This window comes from Lethenteron reissneri, chromosome 5 (genome assembly GCF_015708825.2).
Source record: "Lethenteron reissneri isolate LAM-NWPU_2019-01 chromosome 5, ASM1570882v1, whole genome shotgun sequence".
Taxonomy (NCBI): Eukaryota; Metazoa; Chordata; class Hyperoartia; order Petromyzontiformes; family Petromyzontidae; genus Lethenteron; species Lethenteron reissneri.
Window position 1 is genome coordinate 656,015 of NC_083783.1, and position 13,732 is coordinate 669,746.

Consider the following 13,732-nt stretch of genomic DNA (forward strand, 5'->3'; position numbering starts at 1 on the left):
CTCGAGTGCATGTCAGGTTCAAGTGGTGAGTGTACTGCATGTCAGGTTCAAGTGGTGAGTATACTGCATGTCAGGTTCAAGTGGTGAGTGTACTGCATGTCATGTTCAAGTAGAGCCAAGCAAGACGTTGCTATGGATTACACACTGGTAACCAAAGACCACAGGTGCTTGTTGTCCACTATCTGGTGGAAGCGTTCCACGGCCGCCACCGTCCAGCACTCTCCGTCTGCATGGATGTCCGCCAGAGAGCACGGCACCGCCTGGATAGCACAGCGCCACGTGGGGCATCGCCACACATTCCCACACGCAGCCGATTGTCACAACAGACAATGCAACAACGACGGGGGTGGAGGTAGCTGGCAGAAGCAATGCAGGGTAGTTGGGTATTGGCAAAAAGGCCTTTCTCTTCTCACCTATTTAAAACACCTCTAAATGAAAAAAATATATATGTATTTAAAGTATTTCTAATTTTACCATTTAAGGCTCACTGTGCTATACAGCTCTTTATTCAGAAGAGACCTAGCTATCACAAATGATAGCTCAAAGCGGCTGACTTATCACATGGAAATGGAAAGCAGCTCAAATACTCTAAACGCTGTGTCGTTGATTCTAAATGTGGAGGGAAAAACCGGAGGAACTCGGAGAAAAATCCACGCAAACACGGAGAGACATGCAAACTCCAAATATATACAACAAGCGTCATCAGGGTCGGGATTGAACTCACAACCTCTTGCATACCAGGCGAGGTAATTAACATCTTCTAACCACCGCGGCACACTTGACCTTTAGGATCACAATCTTAAAAGAGCCGTGTCCTACTGGGGGCCCTCATTTCTTTAGCCACTTGGTCATCCTAGACAATGTGCGGTGTGTTTCAGGAAAGTTACACAATACAAGGGTGAGCGCATTCCTCAATGCTGCTCTAGACACTGCAGGAGAGCCATGCAGAGATCCTGACCCTTTAAATGTTAATTCTTGCCTCACGAGCATCGATTGTTGAAAACCTAAACAAACTCTCGGAATACCGCCTTATGTGATATTTCTCCAAATAAAACGTGAGGTCAGTTTAACGAGTAGGCTTTCGCGACCAAAATCATTTATAAGACATTAACCCGCCACCACCCGACACAGCCTATTAGTAAGGTTTATGACGTACACAAAGCGTGACAATTAGTTACTAGTTCAGCACACCGGTGTGTTGGAGAGTAAATCAACATTTATAATTTGACTACCGTGATGTTTCGCCAGTAATTACATTAAGCTATCATCAGATTTTTGGTACAGTCCTCTGTACCATGGGGCCATGTGTAGTGGGTTTATACCTTGGGTAAATGCAAGTTTTTTTAATTACCAGCTCTGGCAATTGTAGAAACGACTTGTCCAGTTTGCGTATGCAGGACACCGAGGTGCGCTCCGTGTTCCCATAGTCAACGTATCTCACCTCCACATCTCCCTTGCCTGGTAAACCTACGGGGGGAGGGGTTACGCACAGCAGCACCACAGAGGCGATCGCAAACAACTTTGCAGTCACGAGCCAGCCATGTCTAGCTACGTCAGTGGTTTTTAAACTGGGGGTGCGAGATGCCCTTTCTGAGGATGCGAGACATGGCCAGATTCTTTTAGAAGGTAAATCATCGAAAACACAAATTAAGCATGGTCACATAAGTATAACTACTATGTTTCTTCAAACCCCATGCGTTCATTAACATTATATATTATTTTACGATTAAGAACCAAAGGGGTGCAGGCTGCAGTAAAGGTTAAGAACCATTGCTCTGTCAGGACAACGCACAATGTGAGATCTCATTAAGTAAAGAATAAGAAAAAAATTACTATGTTAGACTACTTTTTGTGTTAAATAATTAGATAAATAAAAATTTTAAGAGTTATATTTCCACTGCTGGATGAAAGCCTCCCCAATTCTTTGTCAATCACTGGGATTGTATGACCAAGAGACTACCATGCTGGTCAGGGCTCGCTTTTAAAGTGTGGGTTCGGGACCAGTTCAGGCCCTGGTGTTAAAACCATCTCCAGAAAATGTACTTAGATCATTTAGTTAAGAGTGAAGCTTTACGCACGTTCAAAATTACCGTATTCTCTCGAACGTAAAGAGGATTTTCTTTAATGTTATTTTAAAGCAATAGTTGAGGGCGTGTCCTGTAATCTGCTACAGTTACTGAACTCGGAACCCCGACGTGCCGAGTACAAACTGTGTTCAGCCTCCAGTCTCTGTCGCAAAATGGATTTTCACAAAAACACATCCATTATAACATATGGATTACTACCACAGCTCGTTCACCCAGGAACGCCTGAGCGAGTCTCAAGATAATTTTCCAGATCGGTACTAGCCAAGATCTTGCGGTATTAATAATCCCAACTTATCAATGTGTGCATGTTTTTTTCAGCTATGGAAAAAAACGAGGGAATCTGAGGAAAGCCCCATCCATAACAAGGGGGAAAACATACAAATTTCACATCCAGAGGCACCCTAGTCAGGAACAGAACCCAGGTCCCCTCCTAGCTGTGAGGCACGAGTGAGTGATAGCACTTCGCCGCCCAACATCCATCAGTGTACCTGTGACGGTAGCGACATTTAAATTCTCAAAGTGGGGAGAAGAAGAATGGCTGTTTAATTTTCACGAACACACGGAAACAATTTATCAACCCCAGCGCACCGATGAGCCAAACAGCCGCTCACATTGGCACTTGGAGTGCTTAGCATTGTCGTGCGAACGCAGCGCTCTCCCGACAAAATCGCTAAGCCAGTTTTTCTTACAAGAATTTAAGAGACCCGTTTAATTTTGCAGTTGAGTTATTGTCTTCAAAATATAATTGAAAACATGCTAATACATCAAGTTATCGCACGCTTGCCAGCATATTTGCATGAGAAGCATATTGGGGAGGAGAGGTTAACGCACGGAACTCCGGGTAGTAAACCCAGCAGACCTGCGACCGGAGCCTTGGCCACGTCTGTAAGTGGCGAGTGATGTATCCAGTCCGGTCCCACTGCACCATTCCCTAGAATAGTGAAGTATGGACGAACAAACCCCTTGGCCTAACATGGCGCAACAAGGCTCTGATACATTAACGGATTGACAAAAGCATTTAAAATACTATATGGTAGCTTACGGAACACAGCCAAATCAAAGTTCAGATAAAAGATATTAGGATACAAGGTGGCAAGATGTTAACTTCCTCGCCTTGTATACAGGAAGTCGTGGGTTCGATCCCGACACTGACGCCAGCTGTATATTTGGAGTTGGCATGATCTCCCCGTGGTTCTGTGGATTTTTCTCCGCATCCTCCGGTTGTCCCCTCCACATTTAGAATCAACATCACGCATTTAAGAGTATTTGGCTGCTATACATTTCCACACGATGAGATATAATTTATGATAGCCAGGTTGCTTCTGAAAAAGAGCTATATAGCTCAGCCTTATAAGTTGTATAGCTTATGCCCAAACATGCTTAATATTAACCCCACGTACCAAGCCAATCCGTGGCATTAGTGACTACCGGTTCCGCACATACCGATGATCTGGGCACGGTACCATTGCTGGTCTGCGCTGAATTGGGCAACACAAAGCTGCCCCACAGTGGCATGCACGACCCTCCAGTCCTTGCGGTAGTTCCGATAGAAGAGCTGCAAAGTGCGCTTCAGCTCCAGCAAGCACTTCATCGTGCTCACCTGGAAACCACAAACGGCAAAGTCTGTTGTTTTATGATGCAAAGCAAGTTAAAGCCATTACAGGGTGCTAGTGAAAACCCCACTCCCCTGATACCAACTACAGCTGATCATCGATTATCTCCAGCATGATTATCCCCAGCACGATTATCCGGCTTCCAAACATTATCCTGCGGTCCCGGGCCGATCCGGTGAGACCGGCAAAACCACTCCAATGGCTGTAACCAGTCCGGCAAACGGCACCATGTGAGTGACAAAAAAGTAGCTATGTATGATTTCAGTGTTAAATATTTAAACAGTACTAGCGGGAAGCACCCGGCATTGCCCGGGGGAAAATATATTGAAAAACTTCTCACAACTTAAAAAATAACTTATACAAATGAAAAAAAAAATGTGATCATTACCTCATTAATAAAAATTCAAGTAAAAGACAACACGCGGTGGAAAAAAAACTTACGCGCGCGTGCCAAGATTCGATTCTTTAAATCGCGCAAAGGTATCGAAAGGTTTTAGATTTCTTTAGCATCTGCCTATTCCCGTTTAATCGATACCACAAACGCTCACCAGATATCGATTCTCGCCACACACTTCATGGTCATTTCTCTCCCCCCCCCCCCCCCCCCCCCCCAAAATACAAAAGTAAATTCTTATACCTTTTACATTGTGTATAGTATTGGAGCTATCCACATGGCAAATAAAAACTTTGTTACCTATTTCCTCCCCCCCCAGCTGCACATTTGTGCGGGATGTTGTGTCTCGCAAAGAGAAGGGACGATGTGTTGTTAAGAGCTGAGTTCGGTATAAACCGACAGAGTATCACTGAAAGTTTTATTCTACATTTATCTTGATGTTTTGAGTCGCTTTCAGAATCGAGGATTGCGATAAGTTGTATTGTACTAAGCTATCAGAGTTGTGTAAGAGGCGTGCTAATACAATTTACAAGTTTTGAGAGTGTGTGATCCAGCCAGCGACGAGCGGCTCACAGCAAGAGCCCTCTTGGAAGAAGGGTGAAAAACACGAAAGTTGAGCAACGACAAGGCGAAGCCCTGAAGGAAGGGTGGGAGAGGCAACACTGAATGCCAGCGCGAAGCTGGCAGCTGCCCGCCAAAGGAGAAAAAACAGAGCAGTGGAAAGAGCCTGAGCCAGCGCAGCCCTGAAGTAAGGGCGGGAGAGGCACCAGCGGGTGCCCGTGTGAAGCTGGTCACTGCACGCCAAGGGCGAGGGCACAGAGTGAGCAAGGAGAGAGAACGGAGCAGGGGAAAGAGCCTGACCAGCCGCCCGTGAGGAAGAGGAGAGCGCCGGCGAGAGCGCCATGGGTTCGACCCGCACACACCGACCAGCACCAGCTGGGAACCAAGACAAGAGTGAGGAACGGCGACCACCGGACGAGCTGCTAGTGCTATCTGACGACGGAATCATCGTGCACCGGCGACGGCGAGCATTGCGCCAACTCAACCAGCAGTGGAGAGAGCTGCAGAGTGTTGGCGCAGTCAAGAGCGCCGTGTGTTCAATACACACACACACCGTCCCAGCGGCCCTGCTGGGAACCCGAGGTATTTTCAGCACAAGGAACGCCGTACCGCGTAAGTCGCCAAGTCAACAAGTGGCAAAGAAGACGCACACACACAACATGCATATCGGGCCTAATAAGATTGTTGCAAAAAGTTATCTTTGCGTTTCAAGAAGGGTTGCCATTCCAAGGTGGTGCGCTAAATATCAGCCGATCGTGAAAAGAATTGCTGCCCGTCGAGTTACATGAATACAATTGTTTAGAAGTATATTAGTCATTCATTTTCGTTAATTGCGTAATCTTACCAATGAATTAATTGATAACTACTCTTGCTTTCCAGGACATGTTTCTTTATTACTCTTCGTATGAATATTGTCACATACATTTTTAAGGACTTTTTCCCATCGCCGTGTATGCTCGCTTTATTCTGAGGAATTAACCATTTGTTCTGTTACCCAGTTAACAAACGTAACCATTGAGGGTTAAATGCACGGATCAATGAGGAGGACATCTCCAGGAGTACTGTGTTGACATACCTAGCATAAGAGTTTGCATATTAGAGTGTTATGTTTTTGTTAAGAAATTAAAGTTGCTTAACATAGAAGAGTCCGAGTGATGCCTTCCTAAGTTCATGCATAATAATCTTAAATATAAGAACTGTATCCTGCCGAGAGATCTGAATTTTGAAACCTGCATAAACACACTAAAACATAATCAGTAAAAGTTTAAGCGAGAATCATTGTATTATCCTGATTGACAATACAACCCTAGATGAGGCAGAGCCTAATTATCACAATTGCATACATTAGCATAATTACATACACTTGCATAACTTAATACAATCACACCTTCCTAATTATCATAAAATAATTTACATAATGACATAAATGCGCATAATTTCGGATAATTACACATTTAGCGATTTTCATTTTTTTATTTGTATTAATTTTTCAAGACCCAATATATACAACAGTATCTAGTAGTATCTGACTCTACAGTAGTATCTAGTGATAGTAGTCTAGTGACATCGCGGGATGTCACTGTGTAGTGCTGGCCCTAGAGAGGAACGGCGTGCGATGTATTGACATCGCGGACACCACTTGGATGTGGGTACAGTACCGGCCCTAGAGGGGCTCGGTGAGCGCTGATCGAGAACGTTGGATGGCACCATGCTCGGCGTACAGTGCCGGCCCCTACAGGATAGGCTGTGACAGTGCCGGCCATGTAAATGGGGTTACTATAGGCCGTGGCACTCTGGTTGACCCCAGAGGACACGTGACCGGTTAAGTCTACACAGGGGCAACGGGTGGTCACGTGTCGGGGTCAAGATCCTGCTCGAGGATTCTGGAAGGTGGTCATGGCCAAGGGCGGAGCCAGCCACACCTCACTCATCTCGTTCCGTCGGTTTTCATTCCCGTTGTGCGTTGGTGTGAGAGGGTTCGGACTTTGATTGGGCCGCCTGGCCGCTCCGACCGGGTCAGTAGTCGTAGTTGGCCCATAGAGTAGGTGCCGCAACCGCAGGTTCATTCGCTGTTATCAGATTGTTAGAGGGGGTTGAAATAAGAATGCTTGTCGATACTGGTGTGTCGGCGACTATCATTTCCGAGTTGATTTTTAACATCTTGCCCCCTAGATGTTGTACCCTCTGTCCCGTCGCAAATCCATGCTTTGCCGCAAACGGCGGCTCGGTAGGCATCATTGGGAGAATAACAGCGGGGGTGTGCATTGCGGATATCAAATAGACGGGACCGGTTCTTGTATCGATGTCCCTTGCTATTCCTTGCTTGCTCGGGCCTGACTTTCTGGGGAAGATGCCCCTGAAAATTTTGATTGATAAAGGGTGCCTTGAGTTACCATCCGGCCATCGATTTTTGCATTCTCCCACTCGGTTGTGCACAGCCAACGCTACCGTGCAAGCACTTTCGTGTAAGACCGTAAAGATTCCCCCTGGCGTGCAAATGTTGGTTCCTTTATGATTGCGGAAGCCGCTATACCAGGAAGCGACTGCGGGAGGAATCCTCTTGGGTCCCTCAAATAAAGCCATTCGTGGGTTGACGTTAGTAGGGGCCCAAACGCTGGTATCCAACGATCAGGAACCCTATATTCCGGTCCTTAACGCAGGGTTAGACACGTCGGTCATTCAAGAGGGCACCGTGCTAGCTCATACGTCGCCAGCGCTTCATGAAGGGAGTATCGTTGGCAATGTGGGGGCCGTGTCAAATACGCGGCAGCAAAAGGATTCTGATGAGAGGTGGATGGATACGCTTTGTTCAGAAAATGTGGAATTGTCAGAGTTCCAGAGGGGGGAGTTGAGCGCACTCTTGCGTGAATTCTCTGATGTATTTAGCAAGGGAAAATTTGACAATGGTGGCACTGCGCCTCTGAGTCACCACATCGATACGGGCAACGCCGCTCCCATACGGCAGAATCCCTACCGGCTGAGCCCTACGGAAAAAACACGTACCGCTGACGGTTGATGAAATGTTAGCCGCAGATGTCATTTCGCCATCCACCAGCCCGTGGGGAGCCCCGATTGTTCCTGTTAAAAAAGCAGGATGGTAGCTTGCGCTTCTGTGTTGACTTCCGTAAACTTAAGATATCTGTTGCTGACGCGTACCCTCTCTCTCGGATGGACGATTCCCTGGATGCTCCAGCAGGAGCACATTACTTTTCTACTCTTGACCTCCTATCCGAATTTTGGCAGTTGCCACTAGATGAAGCCTCTAAGCCTAATACAGCCTTTCGTACACCACAAGGCTTATTCGAATTTAATTGGCTTCCAATGGGTCTTCACTCCGCAATTGATGGAACTGGTTCGAGCTGGTCTCCAGTGGGACTCGTGCCCGATATATTTTAACGATGTTATTGTTTTCAGCCGTACGTTTAAAGAACACCTCGAATGCTTATGTGCTGTCTTTCTTAAAATGCGTGCGGCCAACCTCAAATTTAAACCACATAAGAGTCACCTCCAAAAATCTGTTCGGTATCTTGGCCACAGTCCGTAAATCAGGTATTGTGACAGACCCGGACAAAACCGCATGTTTTCGTACTTGGCCAACCCCCACGTCGGTGGGGGCGGTGTGGAGTTTCATAGGATTTGCATCCTGTGACCGCCGTTTTGTCGCCGGGTTCGCTACCATCGCAAAACCTCTCCACGCTTTGATGGCAAAAGGTCAGAAATATCATTGGGGGAAGGAAGAGGAGGCCGCATTTGTTACGCTCCGGGATGGCTTGGTGAACCCCCCTTCCCCTCCGCTACCCTGAATTTTCCTTGTTGTTCGTCCTTAATACAGACGCTAGTAACACTGGACTTGGAGCTGTTCTATCTCAAGTTGTCAATGGCCTCGAGAGTGTTGTCGCATATGGAAGCAGAGTGCTGTCTCCGGCCGAACAACGATACTGTATCCCACACCTATACAATGTCCCCTCATGCATCCACCACAGGGCGTGTACTGTACGCACCTCGCCCTGACAGTACATAGCGGGGTGTCCCTTGGCCTGGTGAGTTCCACGCCTGGCGGTACACGACTCGGTCGCTACACAGGTATCCCACATAAATGAGCTGGTTGCTCTGGACAGCCTTGGTCGATTTCCCACTACCCCTCGTGGGAATAAGTATTTGCTAGTGGGAGTCGGGTATCTTTCACGATGGCCGATGACCTGGCCGCTCCCCAACCAGTCGGAGGTGGCAATCATGGAAGCATTCCTCAATGGCTACGTGATGGATAAGGGTGCCCCCTGAGCGTCTTCTTACCATTCAGGGAGAAGAAGACGACCCCCCGATTGATGCCCAATTATGATGCGCGCTAAACAAGGCTAAATAAAACATTTCTGACTTCATGCGCTTTACCCTTCAAAAGCTTTCAGAAGCGCGGGAGGCGTGAAGAGAAAATTCCAATTCGCACCAATTGGCAAATGACCGGCTTAGGTGTTCCCGTCCTTCCGCACATGAGTGGGTTTCTGGTGACAAAGCCTGGCTACACTGTCCACAGGTGCCAGTGGGTACGTCGCCCAAATTGTTTAAACCCTGGAGGGGGGCCAGTTGATGTGATTCAGGTCCTTCGGCCCCAGTATGTTCAGATTCGTTTGGGTCGGCGGAGTTGGTTTGTACATCCATCGCACCCTCAAGCCTTTCATCGCACCGCATGAATTTATTCCATCTCCACTTATAAAACTCAACGTTTAACCTACTCACGCCGGCTTGTGCCCGCCCTTAGTCGGCCATATTTGTGGAATACACCACGCCGCCGTTAACCCTGGCCATTAACCGAGCCAACACAACGTTCCTACCAGCTCCCTCCGCAGGAATGTGTTATTATAGCGCTTAGATAGTATTCTTGTAGCGCGGGCGGGGGGATGGTGGCAGCCCAGCCCTCAGCCTCGGCCGGCTGGGCAATCTCCTTGAGGCTGGGGGCTCTGCATGGGACTAGGCCTCACCACGCCACTGTCAGGTGAGTACTTTGTGCTATCGAGTCGATATATACTGCTATAGAGTCAGCATGTACTACTGTAGTGATAGCAGGTACCACCACAGTCAGTATGCACTGCTGCAGTGATAGCAGGTTCCATCACCATCAGTATGCACTGCTGTAGTGAAAGCAGGTACCACCATAGTCGGTATGCATTGCCGTGGTGATAGCAGGTACCACCAGTCGGAATGCACTGCTGTAGTGATAGCAGGTATCACCAAAGTCGGTATGCACTGCTGTAGTGATAGTAGATACTGCTATCAAGTTGGTAGATACTGCTATATAGAGTTATAAGATACAAAACAGTCAGTATATACCACTACGGTAAGTAAATACTGCTAACGTCAGTCGATACTACTATACAGTCAGTAAATACTACTACGGTCAGTAGCTACTGCTATAGAGTCAGTAGATACTACTATACAGGCAGTAGATACTGCTATAGCGTTAGTAGTTACTACTGTAGTCAGTGGATACTACTAGAGTCAGCAGATACTACTATAGAGTTAGTTGTTACTACTATAGAGTCACTCTTTGGTTATTTCGGTAAAGTCATGTAGAAAGAAATGAAATCAAATAATAATAGAACTAGCAGGAAGTACCCGGCATTGCCTATGACACCAAGAACACCATCCCCACCATCAAACATGGAGATGGAAACATTATGCTTTGGGGGTGTTTTTCTGCTAAGGGGACAGGACAACTTCACCGCATCAAAGGGACGATGGACGGGGCCATGTACCATCAAATCTTGGGCGAGAACCTCCTTCCCTCAGCCAGGACATTGAAAATGGGTCGTGGATGGGAATTCCAGCATGACAATGACCCAAAACACACGGCCAAGGCAACAAAGGAGTGGCTCAAGAAGAAGCACATTCAGGTCCTGGAGTGGCCTAGCCAGTCTCCAGACCTTAATCTCATAGAAAATCTGTGGAGGGAGCTGAAAGTTCGAGTTGCCAAACGTCAGCCTCGAAACCTTTATGACTTGGAGAAGATCTGCAAAGAGGAGTGGGACAAAATCCCTCCTGAGATGTGCGCAAACCTGGTGGCCAACTACAAGAAACGTCTGACCTCTGTGATTGCCAACAATGGTTTTGCCATCAAGTACTAAGTCATGTTTTGCAGGCGATCAAATACTTATTTCCCTCATTAAAACGCAAATCAATTTATAACATTTTTGACATGCGTTTTTCTGGATTTTTTTGTTGTTATTCTGTCTCTCGCTGTTCAAATAAACCTACCATTAAAATTATAGACTGATCATTTTTTTGTCAGTGGGCAAACGTACAAAATAAGCAGGGGATCAAATACTTTTTTCCCTCACTGTATTTTTATAGCATTTTTAACACGAAAGAAAATGTCCCCCTCACTCCCACCGAAGGCGTGCGACTTGGCATGGGCCGTTCCCCCCACCAAAGGCGCATGAGTTGGTATGGTCATGCACGCGTCATGAATAAATAAATAAATAATGGTGAAGCGCACAAAAATGGCACTAAATCGCTAATTCAACTAATTTAAAGTTGACGGATGTGAAAAAAGAATAGCGCATCCTGACCGCGGGGCTTTAGGTGTGGTACCTGGCTATGTTTTTATGTAAAACCCCACTGTTGGAGAGCCAAGCGAGCGACTGCACACAAAACCCACACACAAACCCACAATTTCTTACTTTTATATATAGATAGAAAAAAAAAGAAAAGATAGATACGACGTTTCGATTGCAACACAAGCAACCATCATCACGTACAAATGAATGAGAAAACAAACATAGTAAACTTGTAAATAGAATGCAATACAACACAGCCAGCCAACAAAACAGTCAACACCCCACCTGGTTGATGGCGTTCTTCCAAAGATTGCTAAATTTGAGAGAGACAAAACATAGACACGGAGACACACAAGCAGAGAGATGCTCACACAGAAACAAACAGAGAGATACACACACATAGGCACACAGAAAGACAACGTCTCTGTGTCGAGGCCTTAAATAGAGAGAGGGGGGGGGGGGGCAGAGGGGAAGTTGTGTGGAATTCCTGCCCATAGGGGACGGACGAGCTGGACACTGGACTTCTAACCAAAAAAGCATGGAGAATTGTGTGTAATTACTGCTCATAGTGGCCGGAGGAGAGAATGAACTTATAAACAAGCACGGTAGAAAACACATTTAGTAAAATTAGGAAGTGTAATGCAATGCAACAAAGAGAGTCGGTTAGCACACAGTTAATGCATAGCCTGGTTGATTACGGTCTTCCAAAGATTGATAAATTAGAAGTTAAGTGTGAAACAAACAAGCACGGCAAACCCTCCCTGTAGAGGTGGTTCAAACTAGATTTGAAGCTTTCGTGGCTGCAGGAATTACTCTTTGTTTTTTTCGGTAAAGTCACGTAGAAAGAAAATGTACGTGATTTTACCAAAAGAACCAGAGTAATTCCTGAAGCCACGAAAGCTGCGAATCTACTATAGAGTCGGTAGATACTATTGTAGGGCCAGTAGATACTACTACAGTCAGTCGTTACTACAGTCAGTAAATACTACTAAACAGTCAGTAGCTCCTACTGGCTCAGTAGATACTACTGTAAAGTCCGTAGATATAACTACAGAGTCAAAATATACTACTTACTGTTGTATGTAGGGTGTGTAGGGATATATACCTATGTGGGGGTAAATATATATTCTGAGGTGGGGGGGTTGACAATTTTCGCATACCTTATAGATCAACTATTTACCCCCCATTTTCAATAACTTTTTGGAATTCTGCAAGCCTATTCTTGACTTTACCGAAAGAATCAAGAATATGAATCCCTGCAGTCACGAAAGCTTTAAATTCTGCAAGCCTCTTATAATTTTGTTGGTGGAGAAATGGACAAACAGCCCACCGGGCTCTCACAATTCCTGTGTACGTATATGTAAGGTTTTTAAGAGAAGTTTTGAAATATATTTTTTGCCTGGGCAACGCCGGGTACTTCCCACGAGTAATACATATGTGGTGGTCAGGTTTGACACACGCGCCACAACCAGGGGGAGGAGTAGGAACCGGTCCGAACCGGTCGGGCCAACGGCGGTTAGAACCCCTCGGAGGGGAGGGGGCTGGCAGGAGCTACGATCCCCCAGAACCCCGCCCCTCAGGGAGAAAGAGTATATAAGGCGGCTCCCTAAGAGCGCGAGTCAGTCCGTCTCAAGCCGAAGCCAGAAGCCGCCTGGAGATCAAGAAGACCCTGGACCCCAAGCCGCCGATGTCCTTCTAAGGGCCGGGGCTCAGTGCGGTGCCAGTGGTCGTGGGGCTAGGACCCTGTGGTTTCCTCGGCCTGATGCCCTTGTAAGGGCCAGGTCCGGACGGGCCAGTGGTCGGGGACCCACCGGTGCTACCGGTGGGTCAGCCTCCCCTAGGGTTAGATAGCCGGAGGGCTCAGGAGAGGAAGAGTGGGTAAGATAGTCCGGAGACTGTACCTCCCCAGGTTGTGGGTGAAAGGGGCCATTACCCCTTGTGTTAAGGGATTAGTATAACTGTTGTCTCTAAGAAGACTCCGTCTCCTTCCCAAAACGTTACACATATGTAATGTGAGGGTATATCCGGGTGGTTGATTGATCACACCTCGTTACGATGATTGGCTCTACCGGTCCTGGCCCATAGCCAATGGGGAGAAGTCTAGGGGCGTGGCCCTGACGTAATGGGAAGGTGACATCTGCAAGTAGATGATTGTATCTGCTGGCTTTAGCCACAGCCAATGGGGGGACGAGTCAGGGGCGTGGTCCTGGGATCGTACGATGGAGTCTGGAAGATTCCATGGAGGTTAACCAGGACTAGTGGAAAGGTACCACGTGACCCGGGTATTAAAAGGGGTGGAGATGGACAACACGTGGTCAGATCTGGAACGAACGAAGGGTGAGGCCACGCTGGAGCGGGGGTCCAAGTCTGCCACGTGGCAGCACGAGTCTCTCTCTCTCTCTCCCTCTCACGCTGTATGTTAGCAGCGTGAAGGAGTAAGAGGAGTGGAATTTATATGAGGAGTTTTGTGAACGAAAGACAAATAAAGACCCTGATTCCAGAAGTCGCTTCCACGACCTTTATTAC

At 47.0% G+C, this 13,732-nt stretch overlaps 1 protein-coding gene across 1 annotated transcript in view; it reads right to left on the reverse strand.

Annotated features, from left to right (window-relative positions):
• Positions 1-137: 137 nt before the first annotated feature.
• Positions 138-13,732, reverse strand: part of LOC133352783 (uncharacterized) — an 83,160-nt gene continuing 69,565 nt past the window's right edge. The window contains exons 22-24 of the mRNA XM_061568663.1: positions 3,531-3,687; positions 1,352-1,467; positions 138-260 (exon numbers count right to left, since the gene is read on the reverse strand). Of these exons, the coding sequence (XP_061424647.1) occupies positions 138-260; positions 1,352-1,467; positions 3,531-3,687 (396 nt within the window). The remainder of the gene's footprint in view (positions 261-1,351; positions 1,468-3,530; positions 3,688-13,732) is intronic.